The sequence below is a fragment of the Cryptomeria japonica genome, chromosome 5, assembly GCF_030272615.1.
Source record: "Cryptomeria japonica chromosome 5, Sugi_1.0, whole genome shotgun sequence".
NCBI lineage: Eukaryota > Viridiplantae > Streptophyta > Pinopsida > Cupressales > Cupressaceae > Cryptomeria > Cryptomeria japonica.
The window spans coordinates 273,863,875-273,890,352 of NC_081409.1; the positions used below are offsets into that span (position 1 = coordinate 273,863,875).

The 26,478-nt window shown below is 34.4% G+C and overlaps 1 protein-coding gene across 1 annotated transcript; it reads right to left on the reverse strand.

Annotated features, from left to right (window-relative positions):
* Positions 1-3,391: 3,391 nt before the first annotated feature.
* Positions 3,392-4,062, reverse strand: LOC131039636 (36.4 kDa proline-rich protein). The gene has a single exon (XM_057972424.2). It carries the CDS (start codon positions 3,968-3,970, stop codon positions 3,647-3,649), a length of 324 nt encoding a protein of 107 aa, XP_057828407.1. The 5' UTR covers positions 3,971-4,062; the 3' UTR covers positions 3,392-3,646.
* Positions 4,063-26,478: the final 22,416 nt, after the last annotated feature.

The window sequence follows — 26,478 nt, forward strand, 5'->3', positions numbered from 1 at the left end:
TTCTTTCGAGTCAACCCCCAGTTTTGGCTACTTTATAATCAAAAACATATAATGACCAATTAATTTCAATATTTCAAAAATGGAGGCACGTGCACAGGGTGCAGGGGCGGCAATGGTTGTTGGTGAAGTTGCAAGGGAGGAAGATGATGATGACCCAGATGGAGAGTGAGATGCCAGGGGATTTTTCATTTTTCTACTACCGTCCTTTACCCCCTGCTTGGATCTGATTCTTGGCGGATTGGTTGGAATAGATGACTTATGTCTAGTGCTCATGGAGGGATGGTTTAGGGGAAAAGGTTTTTGCTCTCTGAGTGAAGCTTCTTGATGACTAGTGTTCATCTCCATCGCCTTTTCCCTTTGTATGTTTGGTGGGGTTTGGCTATGAGGGTTCCTCGTGGATGTATTTTTCTAGGGGTGGATCATAAGCCCATCCTTTCCCTCTGGTCATGGTCTTTGGTGACACCCTCTTCGGTTTTGGGCGTGGCTTCGGATGTTTCCTTCCGTGTTGTGTCCTGGGATGGTCTTTATATAGGGAGGCTCCTTTCTATTCCTACCCTCTCTTCCTTGATGAGGTAATGGCTTCTATCGTTATGAGTTTTAGGGGTTTGTTTCCTGCTAGTGTTCTTTCCTCTCTCAAGACGAAGGTGTCCTTTCTGGAGGCTTGGCTAAAGGTCCTAAGGGCAGGAGTGATCCATTTTCTTGTTGTGCCCTTGAGTTTTTTTCAAGATTCGTTGATGGGTTGTCTTCTTTGGTCCATTCATAATTTTGTTTGTAGTATCTTTTGGTTTGCCCTCTCTTTGCAGCTCGGGTTTTCTCCAGTTAGCTTTATTGAGGTGGCCCTTCCTTCTTCAGAGGTGAAGACAGATGGTGTTGGAGACAAATTCTCTCCTATAGAGGTGGAGTTGAGTGCTTCATTGGAGTTTGGGTGGTGCTGGCGGGTGGCTGGTTATGTCCTTCTTCAGGATTGTTTGGGTGCTAAAGGAGATCTTTGTCCTGGACCATCAAGATATGGGAGCCTACCAAAATCCATTTTTGAGATCCTTAGAATTTTGATGGTTGAGTATGTGCTATGTATTGTTCTTCCTCCTTTGATCCCTATAGAGGTGGTGATTGTGGAGAGCTTTTGGTTTCTAGATATGTTCTTGTTCCTTCTGGTTGAGGGAGCCAGTAAAACCCCTCCTTTGATTGTTATTTTTTTGACTAACCGGGTGTTAGCTATTAGTTTTAAAGGGCACACCTTGGTTTCTTCTCGTTCTTGTTTTTGAGGTGTGATGCATTTGGTAGCCTTTTTTCAAGTTGTGGGATCCTGGTTAAATCCCTCTTTTATGGTTGTGGGTGCCTATCAAAACCCTCAGTGTCTTTTAGGTTGTGGGAGCCTATTTCAAACCCTCTTTTGTGATTGTGGGAGCCAATCAAAATCCTTAGATTCCAATTTCTTTGTTGAGGTCCAGCCTGATATGTAATGTTTTCTGCTATCCATTGGCTGACATTTCACTGGAGATTGGTTGTATGGAATCATTGTATATCTATTGATCAGTTGTTTCTTGCTGGGGTCTAGATGTTGGTTCATCTAGGGGGTTGTGGGTCCTCTGAAAACCTATTTTTCCCTTAATCAAAAACATATAATGACCAATTAGAATGATTAATTTAGAAAACACATAAAATTCTACAATTGCATTATGTAATAATGAGCTCAATGTATCCAATCAATTCATAAAAACATCAAGACAAGACAAGATTAAACATGTGGGCATTGACTACATTAACTAAAAACAAATTTTGAATCATTATTTCATTAGTTTTAGCTATCAAGATTTGGGTAAAACTATTATAATGAAACACTAAGTTGCCTAATAAAATCAGTATTTGTGGGTGTAAACCCTAGGAGAAGCAATTTTCTTTTAAATAGAAAAAACCAATCCCACTAAACTTCTTTCAACAATGCATTCAACAACACAGATCAACTATTTGTTGTTGTGTAATTGTTTTAAAGAAAATTCATTTTGATTCATTTCATCATCGTCTCTTATTGAATAATTTCAAACTTTTCTCACGAAATCAGAACAAAAGCATATTATAACCACAACCACTTGCACTCATCTAATGAAATTAAATGATTTTTGCATAACCATCCTAAAATCTATAAATTATCCTACTAACTATAAACCTAGTCTTTCTTTGAGGATACCAAAAGAATGTGTTGTCTAGCAATTTGATAGCTCTTTTAAGAAATCATTTTAAAATATTCATCATATATCAATACAAAAAAAAAAAAAGAGTATGCCTTGTGTGTGATTATCTATGTGGATGAACACTAAATTTACAAAAAGGACCTACACTATGACTTTAACCATTCATAAGGGTGATCAACTATTCCAACCCTAGGACAAAGCATAAATAGAGGTCTAACATTTTTAATCTTGAAATATATAGTTTTGAATGCTTCAACAAATTTATTCAATAATATAGCTCTTAGACTTAAACACTTGTATCCACCTTTTTAATTTTTCAAATTAGTAACTAAAATTTAATATTTTAATATTCATACTCACAATTGAATTTTCTAAATTAATTTATATACAAATTACATATATTAATTAATTTATCTAAATAACATTCATTTTTCTTTTATAATTATATTTATAAATACATTTCATTCAAATCCATTAATCAAAAATAAAAACATTCCTCGATAATACAAAATTTCCAAACGTCAAAGGTGCAGATTCGATCTAAAGAAGTTGGAGTACATTCCATAGCACTCAGAGTAGCCTTTTTGACAAGGAAATTTGTCACTGTTGAATAGACTGAACATACATTTATGAATGCCTTAAATGTGATCTATTTTAATGATCGTGTGGTATATGTTCACCGTGGAATAGAATCTTAACGCGTAAAGAATCAGCACTTTAAATTCCGTGTTCACATAAAAAACCAAACTGGGTGTTTCAATCAAATCTGGTTTAGTGCAGTTGAATACAAACGAGTCAAACAAAATATACTTATTATACGACTTAACTCCAACTGTTTACATCTCTCTGTAAAAACAACAGTAGAGATGTCTGATTTTTCTCTGCTGATGTCACTCAGGTGATACTGTCTGAAACATCTCTCCTGTGTGATTGTGACAATATCTTTCTCGCCAACATCATCAGTTAACAAATACATTTTTGTTTCAAAACAAAAACCCTCATCCGTATGCATATATTTTTCTAACAATCAATGGACTACCCATCATAAATTCTATTCAGAAAGAACTACATCGAAACAGTTATAATTCTACTGTACTTGAACATTAAAAAATATAGAGAATGTTCCTGCTTTCCGAAGTCTAACATCATTCGACTCTCTCTCCCAATAAGTCGTCTCCATGACAGAACTGACAAGCACATTCAGAGCAATTTTAGTGGGTTAAGATTTCCACTATTTTATTTAGTAATAACATGCACTGCCACAAATTACAGAAACCTCACAATCACTGTAAAACCCCCACACAGCTACAATTGCTTATAATTTCTATAGCATGAATTTTATAGTGCCTTAGTAGGAAATCCTTAATATCTCCATGACATACAACAACATTAAGAAGAAATCTTGAGAAACACACAACCACCCCCATAGCATATCAAATCAATGGAGCAGATTACTAAGCAGGGCATTTGAATCCAGCTGGAACAGTCTTTCCACAGGAAGCAACGAGGCTCAGGGCCACTGGAAGAAGTACATTGAGGCTGAGAACCTTAGCCCTAATTGTTGTACACAAACACAGAGCTGCCTCTAATGCTGCGACTCCCTGAATGACAGGGCAGCACTGGTTTGCAACAGGATCTCCTGCACCCACATGAACAAGTCCCGTCAGCAGATCAACGCAGGCTCCAAGCTTCACAGCATTAACTGGACAAGTAGCTGTAGAAGTAGGAGTCCATGACATTATCATAACAATAAAGAGCAAAGCTATGGCTTTTCTCATTGTTAATATCTTGAAATGTGCTGGGAATTCACCCTAGGAATAGAATAAGTGAGAAAGCTATGAGCTCGGCAAACCTATTATTGAAGAATTAGTGTGTCCTAGCTAGTAGGGATTTATAGAGTTATGGCGTCTTCACATCTGAGCTCGTGATTAAAGACCATGCCCGTGAACTTGCGATTGAACTGTTCAAATTGCTGATTGAGAATCCTATTTCTACTTTTCCAATTGTACAAGAATAAAAGTTGCCCCACACCCCACAATTCCGCGTTGGTACGGTCTCCCATGTTAGGTATTATATGATCATAGAGCAACATCAAGACAATGAGGTTTTTCCATTCCACAGTATTTGTATTAACTAGAATATATAGCTTACTGAAAGTTTGAGTGATTTAAAATCAATGAGGTTTGCTTTTTTATTTATTAAATTGTATAATTATTTATTATTTTTGTGTGTTCAATAATATGAGATGAATTGTTTTTCAAATAGGTGGTGGGTGCTTTTTTTAACAGATTTACTTTTTAGTGTCATCTAGTTTTAGATTATATTGTGTATGATGTCTTTTAATTAAAAAAATTAACAATATTTCAGAGTTTAATCTAAAAGTTTAAGAACTAAGATTTAAATTTTATTTAATTATATATTAATTTATTTTTTAGTCTTATTTAAGATTAATGGTCAATGTAGGTTTTTGATGAGTTTAGATTCTTATTTATAAATTAAAAATAATGTAAATGAGGAAGCTCAAAAAAGCAATGAAGATTGAACAAACAAGACAAACATTGCAGGTCAATAGTATACAATCAATAAAAGAGTTGAAGGAAGTAGACCCAAAGATGGCAATCAATGGATGAAAAAGATCAATCAAAACAAAGCCACTTGAAATTGAAATACTTCTTAATAGTACTGAACCCTGGTCATGAGAAAATCCCTTATCAAATTGTTCACCCTTTTCTAAATATTTCTTTTGATTTCAAATCATCATATAAGTTAAACAATATTTACCCCTTTTCTTAGAAAATGTTAGACAACTTTCACTTCATTTGTAAAATGAAAAAATAAAGGTTGTTGAACTATATCAATGAAACAAAATTCTTTATCAAACTATGTAACCTTTTTTCTAAATATTTCTCTTAATTTTAAATTATCATAAAAGTTAAACAATATTTACTCTTCTTTTAAAATATTAGGCAATGTCCACCATTCATCTATAAAATAAAAGACTAGTACAAGGAATATTGAACCTTTACTATGAAACAAAACTCCTTATCAAACTGTTCAGGATTTTCTAAATATTTTTCTTAATTTCAAATGATTATAAAAGTTAGGCAATATTTACCCTGTTTCTTTATGAATGTTAGGCAATGTCTAGTTCATTTGTAAAATGAAAGACTGAGGAATTTTTAATCATATCGACGAAACAAAATTTCTTATCAAACTGTTCACCACTTTCTAAATATTTCTCTTAATTTCAAATGATTATAAAAGTCAAACAATATTTATCGTTTTTCTTTATAAATGTTAGGTAATGTCTACTTCATTTGTAAAATGAAAGATTAAAGAATATTGAACAATATCCATGAAACAAAATTCTTTACCAAACTTTTCACCCTTTTCTACATGTTTCTCTTAGTTTCAAATAGTCATAAAAATCAGACAATATCTACCTTTTTTTTTAATATTAAATAATTTCTACTATTCTTTTGAATTTGACCCTGACTCTGACTCATTCCCACCCCCAACAACCCTAAAATACCCTTAAATTGAAACATAAAATAAATTAAGAATATCTAGTATGAAATTATTATCCTTTATGACAAATGAGAGTTGTGACCCAAGGTCAACATTAACATCTTATACACAGTATTTTTAGATGTTATTTTAAGTTCACTACAATCTTAAAATAGATGAGATTAGCTACCATTACAAAACCTTCTAATGATTAGTGAATTTTAGTGTACTTAGCGAACAACTATTCAACATACTGTAGTTCAGGTAAGTTTCTGTCCAATACATGTACAAAGTCGACAAATACTAGTTTGCTGGATTACTTGAACATTCTGTCAAAAATATTCTAGTCTACCTTGATCTATTATCTCACAGGAATAAACATAATTCAAAGCTAGCCATAATGATTTACAAATTTTAAATATATTAGGTTATCATGCACTAGAAGAATCAGAATTATATTCTAGGAAATGTTCTTTTATCTGGTAAGTTTTGTTTTCCTTTACAAATAACTCATATTAACATTTTCCTTTTGGGTTTCATCACATTGTATATAAGTATGCATCTACTGAGCAAAACAATTTCTTATTAATGATGATCCCATACCTAGATAGTCAGAATAACAATTACCAATAGGAAACTATGACCAAATTATCACTGTTAAAACTTTAGAAAACAAACGTTTATTGACACTGTATTCCGTAACATTGAATGAGACATGAAGCCAGGGGAGAAGGCTTTTGATGCAATGTTCAAATTTGCCTCCTAATTAGACTTTTAATGCCGTTCTATTCTGACTCTTCTCCTTTCCTCGTCACATTCATCCAACTTATATTATATCATGGAAATCTTTCAAATTGTATTTTAGATTCCATGCATGTGATGATAAAAAGTTAAACATAGTGCCTGTGCCTGTACTTGGAGAATCTAATCATCCCACATAGTTTCTCTCTCCCACAGATTTCCAAAATAATTTAGCAGTTATGTCAATATCATACAATGGAAGTCACCCACATCAAATCGATTATACATTTTAAGTCGTTTGTGTTATTCTACATAGCTGTAAAGAAGCTTTTGGTAGATAAAATTATAATTTGCCACAATCATAGTACTGGCTAGAATTGAAAATTTAAACTGTGGCAACATATTAAACTGTCCTATACTTATATATTCATTTGTGTTGTGTTTTGATGGATGGAACATTAACACTATTAAAAAGCCCTGCTTTACAAAAGAATCTCGATGACGTCAAAATGATTGAGACTAAAACAGGAACATACGGGCCAAAGTGCTGGTTGATCAAATTAACGTGGGAACTTTTTATTTCGAAGTAAAAGTTATTGTCTGGTACCTATCCTTTTGATTACGTGCCAAAGTCCTTGGGAACTTTTTATTTAGAAGTAAAATTTATCGAACTTTTTGATTTATCACATTGTATATTAGCATGAATCTGCTGAGCGAAAAAATTGGTACTCATAAGTTGAGTACCAGCCACCTTTTAGCTCGAAACAAAAAAATATTCTTCATTAATGGTACATAATTGAATTTTTTACAATGTTAACCAATAGTTATAAAGCCGTGGTTGAAAGATTTGCGTACCAGATCATCTCATTTTTCGTACATCTATTTAGTATAGTTTGCATCGATGGTTTGAATGGTTAAATCCTATTTGTTAATCGATGTTGAATTGTTGTCTAGGAAACTGCACGTGTCACATGATTATTGTCTTGCATAGATCTATGATGAGTTTATGGATTTCAGCTGTTATCAACTAGTTATTCCTACTGTGATTCATAATACTTAAAAAATTTACAAAATGATCTAAATACAGTTAGCTCCATGGCGAAAAACTCCAAACTTAGTTTAAACAAGCCCATAAAAAATGAACCGCAGTTTGAATGAATGTATTGATTGTCTAGACTTTGACACAATGGAAGTAGTTAACTCATTTTTTCACAAAGAGTATGCATGTTCATCATTATTTCGCATACCAAGTGTGTCATGCATGTTTATCATTATTTCGAATACCAAGTGTATCATTAAAATTCACTTGTTCGGTCCACTGCCGTTTGCTAAGATGGCTAAGAAGAGTTAAAAATTAAAGGTTATAAATTTTTTTTTGTGTAAATCATTTTTTGACATGGAGTTTTGAATGGAAAAGGAGGAATTTGGAAGGCCCCACTCTAAAAGACAGACCAGAAAAGATAAACAAAGAAACTAATATAATGGCATGGAGCACCAATAAGAAAAATACAGCTTAAAGACAGCAGTACTTCAGCGAAGTAGTATCATTCCACTATGACAGAGGAGAATGAACATGTCTAACTGCGCAACAACATCAGCAGTTCTGTTGATAAATGATGCTAATCATGAAACTATGCTTAAGAAGATATATCTAGCAGTTTTTTCTTTCATTTGATGCAATTTTTATTATTTTTTATCCAATTTAAAAGTACTCCAATGTTAGTTAGAAAAGTTTTTTAGTCTAAGATTTCAATTTTTTTGGAAGGACATATTCTTACATTCCAATTTTTTTAAAAGTTGAGGCGCATCAATTGTTAAAAGCTGTCAAAGATTCTAGAAGTAGGTTATAAATGGCTGGTTGATTAGAACACGCTTATAGTTAATGATAGAATAGCTAATAAGGTGATCAAGCATAAGAAATATCTAGTTGTAGCGTCGTAAATTGTATGCTCTTAACTGTGTAGTACAATTCCACACTTAGGTTAGCACCCGCCTTAGTGTGTTTGCATCTTGCATTTGAATTCCTCCTTAAGTATTTAATTAATTCATTTAATTAAATTGAAGTTCTTCTTTCATCTCTCTACACATCATAAAATTGGGCCTTTTAATTTTAAGTGTGCCCCTTTTATCTTATTCTCCCAATAAAACATTTCATCAAATACCCTAATTGTGTCCTATTTAGACTTTCAAGGCCTGATTTCACATATTCAAATGTTTCAAATTCCCATATACTCTTGGAATTTTCTCTAAAATCACAATGTCTTGATTCCCCAAAAATTTGGCGAAAAGTTGGTCGGACCGTGTGTTCGGACCAAGTAGCTACCTACCCTGTCCCGACTTTTTCTCCCCAAATTTCTGGAGCATGTTTTGGTAGTATTTTCATATTCAAATCCAAGAGATTGGCAGGAAATATTATTTCTAGGTCACCATATGACTCAAAACAAAGTTAGAGTCTCCTACATAAACCCTTCCTTTCCTCATTTGAAGCATCTAAGATCTAGCGATTGAAGGAGCCTCTTATGAAGTGAAAGTGCAGGTTATATGAAGTCTACAATAGCAAATCAAGAATTCATCAAGTCTACATCAAGCATTTTCTACATCCATTAGGATCTTTGAAGATATTGAAGAATAATAAGAGATCACCAACTGTTGATTGGCTTGTACCTCTACCTTAGGGTTTGGTATGGTTTCATGTTATTTTCATGTCTTTGCATAAGATTCATTTTCAGATTTACATTCATGCTTTAGATCTCTTAGTTCATTTGTAATTTGAAGCATTTGCATTCATATTTATAAGCATTTTAGGGTTTTCCCTCCAAAGATAGGGTAGAACTTTAGAATCATTATCACTCTCATTTAGGATCTTGCACACACAAAAGATTCTTGCACAAATAGTTTTAGTACATTATCAGCTATTTGTGGAGGTGGAAACCACCAAAACAGCGAGTTTGACTAAGGCAAAACCCTATATAGCCACCTAGACACCCTTTTTCAAGTTGCAAGTGCAAGTACAGGAATTTAACGGATGCACGATTTTCAAGACCGATGGAAGACACAAATACAACCTCAGTGCCAGAATTTGGTCTCAAATTATAGAGACCAGGGCGTGACACCCTGGGACAGGACCAGGGTGTGACGCCTTGGTCTCCAAGGTTTCGCAGCTTTTTGTGCTAGATCTACATCTTAGGCCCTTAGGACCCTAGATCCAGAGTTTCAATTTCCTATTAGTACAAGGACCTAGGCATGTAGCACCCTGGTCCTACCCAATCTGCATCAAATTTTAGCAGCAGGTGCACCTTTGAGTCCATTTTTCAATCCTTCTTTCTATATCTTAGTTTCAGTTTAGACAGAATCTATATTTTCGGTCTGTGTGTGCTTCATTTCTCATGTCCTAGTATGATTCATTGTGGCATCATATTTTCCATATCTACTCTTCATTACAACAAAGGAATAGAAACCCTAAGAGATATTTCTTCACTCTCTCCTACCTACAAGAAGTAATCAAAGTGATATATCTCCCTAGGCTCTTTCGTATTCCGCTGTGTGTACATGAGAGTGGGATTATGTCTTAGCTACTTGGTTTCATTTTTATGCTCCACAATAATTATAGGTTAAAGACATCCAAGGATGCTTGAATGACTCTACAAAAAACTTACTATAGCAGTGATCAATTCAAAGTTATGAAGTTGCAAACATTGAAAAGATAATTTGAAGATATAGAATCTAATTTCATAAGTAGTGGTTATGTAGGAGTAAAGATGTGATCAATAAGATGGATATGCTTTGAGAAACTATAAACAAATAGGTTGCGGCTAAAAATGTGTTGATTTCTTTAATAACAAGGTAGAATCATATTATGATAATCATGAAACAAGGTAACCATTTGACTATTCTCAAGTTTGATTACTTGATCATACCTCTTATGCATCATGAAGGAATATTTATAATCATATCTGGATAAAAAGGTGACGGACTAGGCTAAGAAAAATAACTACCAGTCTTATTTCAAATTCAAAAATGTGTAAAAAAGAGCCCATTTTTAAAAATTATATGTCCAAAGACATCCAAGGATACCTGGAAGAATCTAGAAAAATATTACCAAAGTAGTGTGAAGTATAAATTGCCAACTTGTGCTTACTAAAGAGAAAATTTGATAATCTAAAGATGTAAGAAGCTAGGGTTGTGAGTGATTATTGTGAGAGAGTAAAAGATGTAATCAATAATATGGCTACTCTTAGATAAATTGTGAACAAAGAGATTATGGATTAAAGGGTGTTGAGGGTCTCTCAAAATGGGTTAGAATCATATTTTATAAACATTAATTTTATATATATATATATATATATATATATAGTGATATTTGGAGAAAATGATGACAAATATTTTTCCCCACAATTACATTGCAAAGATGAGGGTGATATTATTAAAAGAAACCATAGATAAGGCAAACACAAGAATCATAATTATTCGAGATTTAAAAAGGTAGAAGAGATGGTAGTGCAAGATGAAGAGTTTTAAGTAAATCTGATAAAGAGAAATATACAATGTTGTCAAATTGTAATATATGCAACCATATTAAAAGAGAATATAGATTAAAGGTAAATAACGATAATAAAAGTGTTCATCACACTCATGAGAATGAGGAGGCTTGCATATTGATTTTTTATTTATCTTTTGAGAAAACTTAAAATGGTAATAAAAAGGTTTGGTATTTATATTTACGATTTTCTATCACATGTCAAGTAATAATAAGCATTTGTATAATGGGTCAATCTTTCAAATCGAAGATCAAGCTTAGAAATGACAAATCTTTTGAGATTGTGAAAGGTTAAGCTATAAAAGTTAACACTAAGGTATATAAAGGAGCTATTGAATTGTATACTAATGAAAGTAAACTTAACTAACTAATCATGAATAATACCTAGATGGAAACCTATTATGTAACAATAGTCTCATAACTTCTATACAAGCAATTTCACACTAGGTTTGGCCCCACTTTAGTAGATATTCCTAATCTATCCCTAATTGTACTTAGTCTCAAAATAATTTACATGTAATTGGTTCATTCATATGTTCATAATATTTTTCATGGCTTTCTTTTCCAAGACTAGGGTAATGGGTGCCCTTGTCTAAAAAAATTGAGCTCATCTTTTATAGAAAAAAATTCCACCTTCAAAGTAAATAGAGTTTAATCTGAATTCTTGACCTTCATAGAAAATTAAATTTGAAAACATTTAATTTATATACAAATACGTCTCCCTCTTTTATTTATAAATCCAAATTTCCTGATCAAGTCTTACAAGAACATTGAATTAAGCAATTCAAATACAAGTCTACTTTTAAGGAGCAAAGAACTCAATAATTCTTTGTTATATCAATCATGATAAATTACATTCAGTTTCTTCATATTTAAAGAATGCATTAACACGTTTTAGGAATTTACTCTATCATGCCAATCCTTGTGTTAGATTTAATTATAGGGGTTTCATACTTGACGTAGTGTTTATGATGCAAACGAATTCAAATCAAATTAGTTTAATAGTTTTATTTTGGTTTTTTGTTTTTTTTGTTAACCAAAGTCTCAATGACCCTACCTTGTTTAGTTTCAAAACTGAAAATAGTTTAGTTTTACCACAAGTAGTTGCTATCTACAAGGCCAATTGCAAATCAAAGGGACGATTATTTTTAAAAGGAAAGAGACTGAACGGTGGGAGGGATTGGTGAGAAGAGACAAGGTTGAAGAGTATATTGGAACTGATAGAGATTTGGGGAACTATAGAACTAGGAAAGAGAGTCAATTGGAGAGGTAGGTGCCAGCAAATGAAGGAATTATTATGAATAATGTATCAATCGATCCTATTAGAGGGTTTCCTTTAGTCTTTGGATTGTTTTGATCTCCTATAATTTGTAATAGGATCTTTGCTTGCATAAAATTTATAATACTATTCTTTTGATCTAGAATTTATTTCTTTGTGAGTAGAGGCTAGTTTGATGAGCGTTGTTCTGACTCACATTTCCTAACATATTTTCTACTACTAACATAATACTATATCTACCCTAATATTTGTGTCACATCTTGAGAAGAGTAATTCCTTATATTAGTTTTGTGTATGCAGGTTGTCATCAAATGGTCTTAGAGTAGAATGTGATTGGGTAATTGTGGTGTGGTAAGAATGCCACAAAGGAGAATGAACAGAGGTGGTGGCTGTAGAGGTCAGGAAGAAATATTTCAAATGTTGCAGAACATTACTACAAGGTTGGATGGCATGGAGCAAGCACAAAGAATAATTGTGGTAAGTAATGAAGGTAGTGACATAGAAGAGGAAGAATAACCACAAGTTAATGATAATGCTCTCACAAAACTAGTAGGAGATGATGAAAGATTGATAAAAGAAATGATGAGTGTAGAAGCCAAGCCAAAGGTGGAGGTTCCTACTTATTCTACAAGCCTCAATGGTGAGGAACTCATCATTTAGATTAATGAACTTGACAAAAATTTACTATGACGGAGTTGTAGAAGAAGAGAGAGCTAAGTTTACCTATATGAGACTCAAAGGCCATGCTGCAATATGGTTGGAATATTTTAAGTTAGAGAGACAAAAGAAAAATAAGAAAAAGATTAAATCTTGGGATAGAATGATTCCTAGGTTGGAGGTGAAGTTCCTTTTGGGTTATTATCAAACTAATATTTTTAAGAGATTACAAAACCTTAAGAAAAAAGATATTTTGGTAAAAGATTATGCGAAAGAGTTTTACAAGTTGTTGATTTGGTTTGGACATAGTGAAAAAGATTTGAAGAAAGTGGAAATATATTTAAATGGGTTGAATTATAGTTTCCAAGATGATTTAAGTCTTATGTCCCCTAAAAATATTGAAGAGGCTCATCAACTTTCCATCAAGGTAAAGGAGAAACTAATTAGGAAGAAAAATCAGAAAGAAAGAACGGGAGGAAGAGTATTTAGAGGAAGAGGACAATAGATTAGAAGGGGAAAACAACACCATCGAGAAGAAGGGATTGGTTATTCTAGTTGGAAACCGAATAATGAAAGAGGAGGTTAATAAAATAATGGAGGAAGATCATATGGAAGAGGTGGTTTTCAAGGAAGAGGTTGGGGGTTTGTTGGTAAATGATTTAAATATATTCAATATGCTGGGCACAAAATTTGGGAATGTCCTAACTCTTCACAAGGAGGGCATAAAAGATTTTAAAGGAGAAATAAAATTGTTTAAGAAAACCAAGAGAGTGTCGGATCACCTACTCATCAAAAGGAAGAATCAAAATTAGGAGAATCTTTTTTGTTTAGAGGGTATTGTTGAAGCCACCAAAGGAAAGTCAAGAACCAATGCAAAAAGATCTATTTAAAACCAAATGTAACACAAAAGGTAAGTGATGTAAATTAATCATTGATAGTGTTAGTGTGGATAATCTTATGACTACAGAAAAGGTAGATAAGTTAGGCCTTAAGAAAATTAAACATCTCCTTATAGATTTTCTTGGCTTTAGAAAGGGTGTCATTTTTTCCAAGATGAATAGGCTCTTGTTGAGTTTTATATTGGTAGTTATAAGTATAGTGTGTTATGTGATGTTATGCCCATGGATGTGTGTCAAGTTTTACCTGGTAGACCTTGGCAATTTGACAAGAAGGCGGTACACAATGGAAAAGATAATACTTACACCTTTGAGAAGGTGTAGTGCCCTTCCCTAATTCATCCTTTATGATAGATTATGTTAGATACTTATGGAATTGATTGTGTTCCTGATACTCCTTGCTTCTTGTTTCACTCTTTATATTGATATTCTATTTAATTTAGTGGATTAATTTTGATTATTATGATGATATGGATTCTATACTGTAGATTAATTATTGATGCTTGGTCATGATTAGCTTTGTAATTATTCACTATTTAGGAGATGTAGTTCGTGTTTATTTCTTATGATGATTTATCATGTGCTAACCATTATATATTATTATGCATGGACCTATGTGTGGGTAATTAAGTATATTATATATACACATATATTTATTGGGAGTCTCATATTATTATATTATTATTTTTTGTGGGAATCGTGTTATTTAATTATTCATGTTTATTTGTGGAGTTAATTACTTATTTTTATTTTATGGCTATTTTGGAGTGTATTTGGTAATTAATAATTACTACCCTTTCTTTCAAATGTTCATGTGGAGTGAGATGGTGTTCGCATGGGGAGTTGCTAAGTGGGTCCTCAGTGCATAAGGAAAGGATGGTTTTTGTTTTTGAATGGTTTTGTTTTGAGAGGGTAGCTTTTGTTTCTAGATAGATATTATTGATCATGGTTTTAAAAAAAAATCAGTTTGGGGACGGTAGTTTGAAGGATTTGCATTTTTAGTTGAGAAGGGGGATTTTGATCTCGGGTTGTGGGAGATTTCTTGTGCATACTTGAGATTGATTTTGAAAAGATTTTATATTTCTTTGTGGCTGTGTATGTATTGGATAAAGTAGGTTTGTTGTGGATTGATCATTGTGTGAATAAATAATAATGTGGATATGTATTTCTTCTCAAATCCTTTGTCCAACTCTTCTTTTATCCAAGTTGGTGGTTTCCTTGGTCTTCTTTTGGCATTTTTCTTCAAAAATGAGTCAAGAATGTTTGTTGGATGTGTAAATGATGTCTTTATAATTTTAGAAAAAATCTTGGTCTTTATTTTTTGAATTTTTATTGATTGGATGTAAAGAGTGTTTCAGTTTTGCTTCTTTTAGAGGTTTTCATGTTGTTTGTCATCTTGTGGATTTTAATTTTTGTATTATGGAGGTCAAATCATATTTATGGGTATGAGTCAATTTTTGGGTTTAGAGTCATTCTAGAGTCTATTGATGGGCTCAAAGTTGTTTCTATGTCATGCTTTAGTCTCTGTCGTAAATGCACTAGAACAAAGAACATATGTGCTACGATAAGTTGCACATGTGTCAGGATAAGTTGTATATGGGCCAAGAAAAAATGTATATGTGCCAAAATAAGTTGTATATGAACTAGGATATGTTGTGTATACACCTGAATAAGTTGTATATGTGCTACAATATGGGAGATATGCCCTAAAAAAAGTGGCAAAAGTGCTACTTTATAAGTTTTTAAATTCTAGCTTGGTTTTTGAAGTCCGTGTCAGTTTGAATCAAATAAAGGGTTTGTTTGGGAGTCTATAACTTTTTGTTGAAGTTTTTCAAAGGCTGATTGTTTGATTTTGAGGATTTATATGTCATCCTCACTTTCTTATGTAAATTTTCTTCTTGGTCTATTAGTTTTGCAGTCTTGATCATGCTTGAGTCCTATTGAGTTGAGCTATGTGTTATAAATTATTTTATGGTGTTGTGGATCAGATTTTGTTATAGAACCAATGTAATATAGTCTCATGTGAATTTACGAGTGTGAGATTTTGCCAAGATCAAGGGCATAATGAAAAGTATAAAAGAGAGACAAAAGAATGACAAGAACAAACTATATTATCATCAATATGCAAATGATCAACTGGATTAGCCAATACAATGAATATGTGCCCGCTTATATAGGTAAGGCCATATGGATGTACGGGCACACAATCATGACATTTGGCTCAATGAGAAACAAGGGTAGGTAAGAAATACTAGGGGCAAGTAGGAGAAATAATATAATATTCCACAAGAGGTGGATGACCCATTGAATGTGGAGTGTAACAGCAAAATAAGACCACAAAAGGTGAAATTTCTCCTACAATCTATATCCCTATGTGCACACTTCCCTAAGTGTCTCAAATCCAAACTACGAAGAGATGCATTATCCTAAGTTAACTTAAGTAAAGTGTAATAATATCTATGATAATATTTATTTACATCAACACCCACCCTTAGGTGCAACTTAGGGGAATGAAGACTCAAGTCAACAATGCAAGATGGGTCTTGGCTAGGAGGCCATGATAGGTACCCATGTACAATATGCAAATGCAAGAAAAACTATGCAATGCAATCTCTCACAAACGGAGAAAGGGAGAAAACCCAGTGGAAAAAACTCCCCCCCAAAAGAGAGATGAATGTACAAAAGACTCTCAAAGAAGAAGGACAAAACCTCAAAGAGGAAAAAGTCCCCCCCATAAGAGAGGAAGGAGAAGTCAGCTGACCCCCCTAATGAGACATCCTGCACCCCCAAGAGAGCTCACAACTACTGGAACTTACTCTCTGTGAAAGGTTCGGTGAATATGTCTGCAACCTACTCCGTTGTAGGAAAATACTGCAAATCAATGACCTACTCCCGAATCAACTCTCGGATATAGTGCATATGGATCTCGATGTGTTTGGTCTGCTGGTACTGGACCGAGTTCTTCGAGATTACAATAGTACTCTGATTGTCGCAATGGAGAACAGTCAGTCATGGAGTGGTGAACCCAAACTCTGTGAGAATTTGCTAAAGCCAAATGGTCTTAGTCGCTGTCTTAACAGCTCCTCGATACTCAGCCTCAGTGAAAGATAGAGAAATAGGATGTTGCTTCTTGCTCTGCCAACAAACGGGGCCTGAACCAAGGTGGAAACTATAACCTGAAGTAGACTTATGATCATCAAGAATGCCAGTCCAATTGGAGTCTGTGTAACCAACCAAGCGAAGTCTTGTGCCTGCTGCATAGTGAATCCCATAGTGATGTGTACCCTGGATGTAATGAAGTATGCGTTTGGCAGCTTTCTAATGAAGCTCGTGTGGTTCCTGCATGAAGTGGGAAACCATGCCAACTATGAATAAAATATCCGGGCATGTGTGAGTCAAGTAGATGAGACTACCCACAAACTGACGATACAATGTGGCATCAAATGGTGGAGAAGAACACTGAGCCTCAAGCTTGATTCCTAAAAGAAAGAGAGTCAGTGAAGGCTTACAATCAGCCATATGAAAGAGTGCAAGAAGATCAAGAGCATGCTTGGGCTGCGATAGTGTAATCCTGAAAGGTGACTGTGAAATCTCTATCCCGAGAATGTAGTGCAAAAGACCCAAGTCAGTCATAGCAAATCTATCATGCAAAACAGATTTGACCATGCTAATGACGGATGTGGTGCTCCCTGTAATGATCAAACCATCAACAAAGAGCACAAGTATAAAGTGAGAGTCATCATGTTGCAAAATTTAAATATTTGGATCGAAATGAAACCTAGTGAATCCTACTGAGAGAAGAAAGGAATCCATCTTGGCATACCAAGCCCCATGGGCCTGCTTGAGGCCATAAAGAGTTTTCCTTAGTCTGCAAACCAGGGAAGTATCCTAGATGAAACCCTATGGCTGCTCCATATAAATCTCCTCATCAAGATCCCCATGAAGAAAATCACTCTTCACATCCATCTGATGTACAACCCAACCATGAGTTGTAGCAATAGCAAGTGTCAAGAGAATGGAGTTCATCTTAGCTACGGGTGCAAAGGTCTCAGTATAGTCAACACCTAGAACCTGAGAGAAACCTTTTGCAACAAGCTGAGCCTTATACTTATCCACACTACCATCCACTGCAAACTTGGTCTGATAGATCCACTTACATCGAGCCATCTTTCTCCCCTTAGGGAGATGGACTAAATCCCATGTATTGTTCCTCATCAAGAAACTATACTCTTCCTCCATAGCTTGGTCCCACTCAGGAACCCCTTATGCTTCCTGAAATGTTTGTGGATTGGAAGTGGTAGAAATGAATGCATGTGGAAGATCCTGATGCTGTGATCGAGTCCTCTGTGTATTTGAAGGATCCCCAACAAGAGAACCTGCTGACTCAAGTGTCTATCGAGCCCAATGAGGTCTAGGTGGAGGTGGAGAACAAGGCTCGTCAACTGCAAGTGGACCCTACGGAGGTGTAACCCCATGAGTCCAAGTTGAAGGAGTCTCATCATCTCAATCATTAGTATCACTATCCACAATGGAGGAAGGGGGATGAGGTAGAGAGGCTAATCTAGGAGAGCTTTCCTCAAAGTGAACACTCCTCTCAGTGAAAACCTCATGTGTCTCAGGATCCATCAATCTATATGCCTTAACACCCTTAAGATATCCAACAAATATACAAGGCCTACTCTGCGGTTCCAATGCCTTGCATTTCTGTGGAGGTATGAAAGCCCATGCTAGACACCCAAAGACTCTGAAATATCTCACAATAGGTTTCCTACCAGCTGAAGCATCAAAAGGAGTAATACCTTGCAAAGCTTTGTGAGGAACCTGATTCTGGATGTGTGTGGCACAACTGATAGCCTCTACCCAAAAGGTAGGATCAAGAGAACGTGCATGTATCATACAACTAGCCATTTCTTTGAGAGTTCTATTCTTGCGCTCTGTAGCTCTGTTCTACTGTGGAGTGTATGCAATAGAATCTTGAAGATCAATCCCCTCAAATGTACAAAAATCCTCAAGTCTCTTGTTCACATATTCCCTTCCATTATCTGTACAAAGAATCTTGACTAGTTTCTCAGGTTGCTTCTCCACACTAGTCTTGAAGTCCTGAAATCTGTCAAATACTTCACTCTTATGAATGAGAAAGTAGACCCAATTAAAGCGATAGTAGTCATCAATGAAGGTGAGGATATATCAGACCTTTCTAAATGAAGGTGCTAGAAATAGACTACTACATTGCTGTGAACAAGTTGAAGAAATTCCAAAGCTCTCCAAGATTTCCCGTTATCAAAATTCTCCTCGAGATGCTTGCCCATGGAACAACTTGAACATACACCCTCTGAAACACTGATTGGAGGTAGACCCGTGACCATGTCTTTAGTGCTAAGCTACTAAAGATAGCAGTAGTTGAGGTGACCAAACTGCTCATGCCAGAGCTTACTTTCTTAATTTGAATGAGTAAGCGAGGCCCTAGAAGGAGAAATTGGCACAAAATGGGAGAATGAATAAAACCTTGAGTTGTCATTGACTTGTCCCACTACTACCAAGGCATCATCATCAAGTTCCTTTACCACAACTGAATCAGGTGTAAACTCAACCTTTTTCCCATTCCCATAGTGAGTGATTTGGTAGATAGAGAGAAGGTTGGTAGACAAGTTAGGAACATAAAGAACATTCTCAAATGTTCCATCATCCATGTCAACTGAACCTTTCCCTTCAACCTCTACTTGTGTATCATCACCTATGTAAATGTGAGTTACCTTAGATGGCTCTAATGAAGAAAACTGCTCCTTTGTAGAACCCATGTGATAAGAGGCACCCGAGTCAAGTATCCACTACTGTGAAGAACCTGTTGTAGCCACAAATGCTTGTCATTTTCCCTTAGACTATGAGGAAGAAGAAGGAGATGAATCCCTCTTTGTGTAGGCGGATGGCAAGTTGATGTTGTTTTTCTTAAGAATATTTGTCAACTCATCAACTTTCTTGGTGTGGCATCGATGCTCATCATGACCATACTTCTTGCAATATGCACAAGTTGGTTTATCCTTCTTAGGTGGAGTCCCCTTCTTGAAAGAGGATGGAAAATTGCCTTGTGATGGAGAGGATGATTGTCCTTTTTCCTGTTGTGGCTTTGACTTAGATTTATTTTTCTTCTTGTTGGAATCTTTGCCTTGACTCCCTTGACTCCCTTGATTAGCCATCAAAGCCTTGTACTTTGAAGACTTGAGAAGCCCCATGTTCAACAAGTTAGATTGTTCCATTATCAACATTTCTGTGAAAGCATCAAATGAAGGCATAATGTAGGAACTCCCCACTGTCAAATGATGAGTTTGGAGGCTAGACACAAATGTTGCATATTCTAGTGCAAGCTTGTCTAACAAGTTGAATATCAATTGAGCATCCTTTTTGTCAATTCCACAATACTTAAGCTTTGCTCTTAGCTCATTTTCTTTGGTGACATAATCTTGGATTGTATCAAAACTCTTGGGATCCAAGTTGGTGAGCTCATTGTCAATCTTGTAACCTTTGATTTCATCAACTTGGCCATACAATTTCTGAAACATATCCCAAGCCTCTTTGATTGTATTACACTTCTTAATGTGAAAATTGAGGTCATCTGATACATACTTACGCAAAGTTCCAGGAGCGATGCTATTCTTAGTGAGCCACTCTAACTGAGCATTAAGATCAGCCATAGGATCAGGTGGTGCTGCTACTATTACATCTATGTAATGCGTGAGACCTTTTTCCAATAATTTGCTCAATACTTTAATTTTCCATGATGCATAATTATGTGGAGTTAAAGGTGAAAATTTATGAGGGCTCATTGCAACAAAATGAAAGAGCCCAAGGAAAGAGAAGCACAATCACACAAAACAGCCCCCCAAATTCACTCAATCAAAGAATCCCCCCCCGCCCCCCCAAAAAAAAAAGAAAAATGATTTGGCACTTTATACTTAGTGCATGTACAATGGGCCACTTATAAAAAATGGCAAAGTGGACTTCTGATTTCAAATTTACAACTATCTTAATAAAGCCAAAGAAGACTCAAACTAATAATGCAAGAGATCTAAACTAAGATTCAAACAATTTACAAGTACCAAGTAGGCCAAATAAGACCAATATCTGAAAGTACAATTTCCACTCAAAATATATGAAATATGGTCCTAGATTATGAAAGTAGACTAAAAAATATGCACTTTCAAAAAAAATGGCTCCTGAAAAGGAGGTCGTATGAGCTCAAATGTAGCCTTTGAAGTTGCAAAATTGAGGATTGGATAGGTACAGCTGAGAGAATCCAAAAATTCTGAAAAACCTGTGCACCAAAATCAGAAAATAACCACACCACTATGAAGAGTACAAAAAAATAGCGCAAATAAAAAAAATGCACACAAAAAGGAGCAAAATTGAGCAAGTTATGAGCCTCCAAACTTGACCCAAAAATCAAAACTGCTTAATGGAGAGGGGTCTAAATTTTTTTCAAAAAATGCTGACTGGTGCTAACTGTGCGCTGCTGAGTAGGAAGAAGGTACGGACCCACAAATATATATATATATATATATATTTCCAAAAAAAACTTTTTCAAAACTAGAAAAAATATAATTTAGAATTTTTTTTTTTTGAGATCCGCAAATTCCATACCGCACTGCTTGAATTGGGAAAAAATTCCTCCAACACCCAAAATTTTATTTTTGCCAAAATAGGTCAATTTTATACTCGTTTTTATGGAAATGGCCTCTTGGAGGCAATGGTAAGGTCGAAAACACTCTAAGATGCCTCCAAAAATGTTGTTCCTCAGATCCAAAAATAGAAGCCTTCCAAGATGTCTCCAAAAATCAATCAATGAAGCCCCAATAGCTCTGATACCATGTGATATTTTTACAAGATCAAGGGCACAATGAAAAGTATAAAAGAGAGACAAAAGGATGACAAGAACAAACTATATTCTCATAAATATGCAAATGATCAACTGGATTAACCAATAAAATGAATATGGGCCTGCTTATATAGGCAAGGCCATATGGATGTACGAGCACATAGTCATGACATGTGGCTCAATGAGAAACAAGGGTAGGTAGGAGAAATAATATAATATTCCACAAGAGGTGGATGACCCACCGAATGTGGAGTGTAACAGAAAAATAAGACCACAAAAGGTGGAATTACTCCTACAAGCTATATCCCTATGTGCACACTTCCCTAAATGTCTCAAATCCAAACTACAAATAGATGCATTCTGCTAAGTCAACTGAAGTAAAGTGTAATAATATCCATGATGAATATTTATTTACACCAACAATGAGTTATTTTATGCTTATGGGTTTTTTTTTTTGACATGAGGTTTTAGGAGCATATTAGGGGAAGTGGGTGTCGAGTCCCTAAAGTGGTTACTAGGATATCTCATTGAGAGTTGGTTAATCAAATGATAGCGCTAAATTAAATGAATTGGGTTTTGTTGAACACATATTAAAAAGACAAGTGTTTGCTCCCCAGTCATGCATCATGTGCTCGTATAGATAAAGGATGTGATCTCATGACCTGAAATGCTCATTTAGGATCAGGATGAGATTGTGAAGGCCTGTATAGTAGATCAACTTCCTTGCCTCCATGGAAGTATTGTTCGGTTCCACATGAATAGTCAAATGGGTTCCAAGGTATCTATTTTGGAGAGGATCGAACCTGAGGATAACCCATGTTAATGACATGTAATGACACTCTTCCCTATGTGTTTCCTAGGACCTTAATCCTTGTGTTGTGTAGAAGCCTTTGGTGAGTTTGTGTCTTATGTTGATTGCCTATACCTTATGTTGTTTAGTCTTTCAGTTTGTTTTATCTTTGTGAGTATTTACATATTCACTTGGATGTATAGGTGTCAACCTAGGTGAAGTGATGTGTGTAGGGCCTTATGTCATTCTCTAGAGCACAAGGAGTGGATCTTTTTGGTTCCACATGATCGGGTGGTTGATGCCTTCTTCCATTGGGATGTCTCATGGTTGTTTGTGCATGTGTGGATGTTTCTTCTTCTCTTCAGTTCTAGTGCTAGGGATTTATGATGCGAATTTTATCTCTATTATATGTAAAGATTCATCTATGCCCTTGTATTTGTATTCCTTCATATGCATTGTATCATGACATTTCTATTGTAAAGATTGGTGTAAACTGTAATGTAAATTATGAATAAGTCATAAGATGTAATGTAAGAATATTAATGTAAATTATAAATAAGTCATAAGATGTAATGTAAGAATATTATCATATGTTTAATCTATGTGATGTTGATACCAACTATATTACAAGAACTATTAGATTCATTATGCTTGCAAAATTTGATAGGTTACAAACATTTGATATTGGTGCTTAAAATGAACATAGTGTCCTAGAAGTTTTAGTAATGTTATATTTATTGGTTATTATGACTATGGTTTAAAATGAGCACTTTCTTATGTTATGTTTAATGAAAAGGAATTGGTTCAAGTAGGGGATGTATCATGTATCATGTATCAATATAAATGATACACATATATATTTAACTATTGTGTTTCAGTAATGATGTTAGTTTACCCTAGGCGATGGAAGTTAGATTATGTGAGTTTACTTCTGCTTGTGCACTAATGGTAAGAAGTCATGTTATTGTAAATATATAAATTTTCTTTAATAATAATGTGATGATGTATCTCTTTAAAATAAAATTATCTCTAAGTTGTTTAGTTTAGGTTACATTGGTTGGCTTTATTCTCTAGGGTTTCTTGGCAGTCAGTATAGAAGGATGATATCAATCATAACTTATTACCTATGCAAGAACAAGAAGGGGACAACAAGAGTATTTACAGAAGTAACGTATGATGGTAAGTAGAAAAGATTTTTTACATAATATGAAGAATGAAGTAGGATTGCTTAAATTCTTAAACCTAAGTCTATGCTTGCCTCTACAAAACTAGATGATTTTCCCAATGAAGTACATGATATCTTGAAGGAACATATGGATATTATAAAAATTGATTTTCTTAAAGATTTGCCTCCTATGAGGAGTATTAGCCATCATATGGATTTGATGCCAGGGGTTATCCTTCCAAACAAGGCTACATATAGATTAACTCCTAAGGAGAATGATTAGATTAGAAAGAAAGTGGAATAGTTACTCAAGAAAGGGTTGATAAGGGAGATTCTTAGCCTTTATGATGTCCCTATAGTTCTAGTTTTGAATAAAGGAGGTGAATGGAGATTGTGCATGTATTTGAGGGCCATAAATAAGATAACTATCAGATATAGGTTTCCCATTCCTAAGATTGAATACTTAATGGATTGTTTGAGTGGTTCTATGTATTTTTCGCACATGAACCTGAAAAGTGGTTGTCATTATATTAGGATCAAACCTGAAGATGAGTGTAAAATAACATTTAAAACTAATGATGCACTTTATTGAGGGATGGTTATGCCCTTTGGGATTTCTAATGCACCTAGTACTTTTATAAGGCTCATGAATGAAGTCTTAAAACCATTTCTAAGGAACTTTGTTATTATATATCTTGATGATATTTGGTGTTTATAAATTCAAAGAAAGGTTATTTGGGGCTGGTTTTGATAAGATTGCAAGAAGAGAAGTTACAGACTAATCTTACGAAGTGTGTATGTATTTGTAAATGGAGTTGGTATACATGGGTTTCATGGTGTCCAAAGATGGATTGAATATGGACAAAGAGAATATTCAAGCCATTATTTATTGGCCAACACCAAGGAGTATAATGGAGGTGAGAAGCTTTCATGGTATTTCTAGTTTCTACAAGAAGTTTATTAAAAATATTAGTCATGTAGTTGCTTCCATACTTGAAACAATCAAGAGGTACAAAAAGAAATTTGAATAGACATAAGAGGCTGAAAGTAGTTTTAGATTTCTCAAGCAAAAGGTGAGTGAAAAGCCTCTTCTCACCTTACTTGATTTTAATAAGGTATTTCAAGTTGAGTGTGATGCTAGTGGATTGGCAATATGGGTTGTTATGAACCAAGAAGGAAAACCATTGGCCTCTTTTAGTGAAAATTTAAATGATGAAAAAAAAAAATATTATACCTATGATCTTGAGTTTTATGAATTGGTTCAATCATTGAACAAGTGGAGGCATTACTTGCTTCCTAATGAGTTTATTATTTATACAGATAATCATTCTTTGCAATTGATAAATAGCAAACATAAATTAAACTAAAGGAATGCTAAGTGGGTAGAGTATCTTCAAAATTTTAACTTTGTATTGAAGCATAAGAGTGGACAAACAAATAATTTTGTTAATGCATTAAGTAGGAAGATTTTTTTGCTACATGAAATTTAGGCTAATAGTATTGCTTTTGATAGTTTAAAATTTTTTTATGAAGATGATGTGGATTTCAAAGAAGTATATGAAACTTGCAGTAGTACTATAGTATAAATACAGGCTTAATGACTAATTTTATGTTATAAAAGGGATTTTTATTTAAGGGAACTAGATTGTGCATACCAAGAGGATCAATTAGAGACAATTTATTGAAGGAGAAGTATTGTGAAAACCAAAACTTATCTAAAACTGAGTAAAAATTACTATTGGCCAAGAATGCAAGCTGATGTAAGAAGATATGTGGAGAGATGTTGAGTTTGTCAACATACTAAAAGAAGGAGTAAAAATGCTGGTTTGTATCAACCTTTACTAATTCCATCTAGACCATGCGATTCTGTAAGTATGGTTTTTTTATGGATTTTCCTAGGATTCCAAGAGGATATGATTTTATATTTATAGTTGTTGATAGACTCTCAAAAAATGGTTCATTTCATTCCTTGTAAGAGGACTAATGATGGCATTGATATTTTTAATTTATTCTTCAAATAAGTGGTCAGATTGCATGGTATTCAGAGAAGTATCATATCTGATAGAGACACAAATTTAATAGGATATTTTTGGAGGACTCTTTGCAAGATATTGGGAACATATTTGAGTTTTAGTTCAACCGATCACACCAAAATGGATTACCAGATTGAAGCTGACAAAAACAATTCTTGGTAACATGTTGAGATGTCTTGTTGGTAATACATAGGGGAATCGAGATTTGGCTTTAGCCCAAGCTGATTTTCTTATAATGATTCTCCAAATAGGAGTACCGACTTTAGCCCATTTTATATTGTATATGGTATGCATCCTAGGTGTGTATTTTGAACTCAGAAATATTGGTGATATAGAGAAAATATGTGCATATGGAGAAGACTTTTCTTAAGAAATACATAGCCTTCAAGAGGAGGTTAAGAGAAACATTGAAGGAAGAAATCACCAATACAAACAATACGTTGATAAGAAGTAGAAAGAAGTGCATTTTTAGGTGGGAAAACTTGTTTTGGCTCATCTTAGGAAAGAAAGATTTTCTACAGGGGAATACAATAAAATAGAAATGAAGAAGATTTATCCATGAAAAATCCTTTGGAAGTTTTCTACTAATGTATATGAAATTACCCTTCCTTCAAATTTGGGCATTTTGCCTATCTTCATTGTGGCAGATTTATATCCTTATAAAAGAGATGAGGATGGAGGTGAAGTAGAGGCAGAGGTGTCATTCAAAAAGTATCGTCCTACAACCACATCAACTACACTTGAAATTGGTTGTATTCTTGATCAAAAACTATTGAAGAAGACCCGCCGAAGAGAATATCTTAGGTAGTTG

Excerpts from the sequence above, each read along its gene's own strand:
- LOC131039636 (XM_057972424.2), bottom strand. The coding sequence starts at position 3,970 with ATGAGAAAAGCCATAGCTTTGCTCTTTATTGTTATGATAATGTCATGG.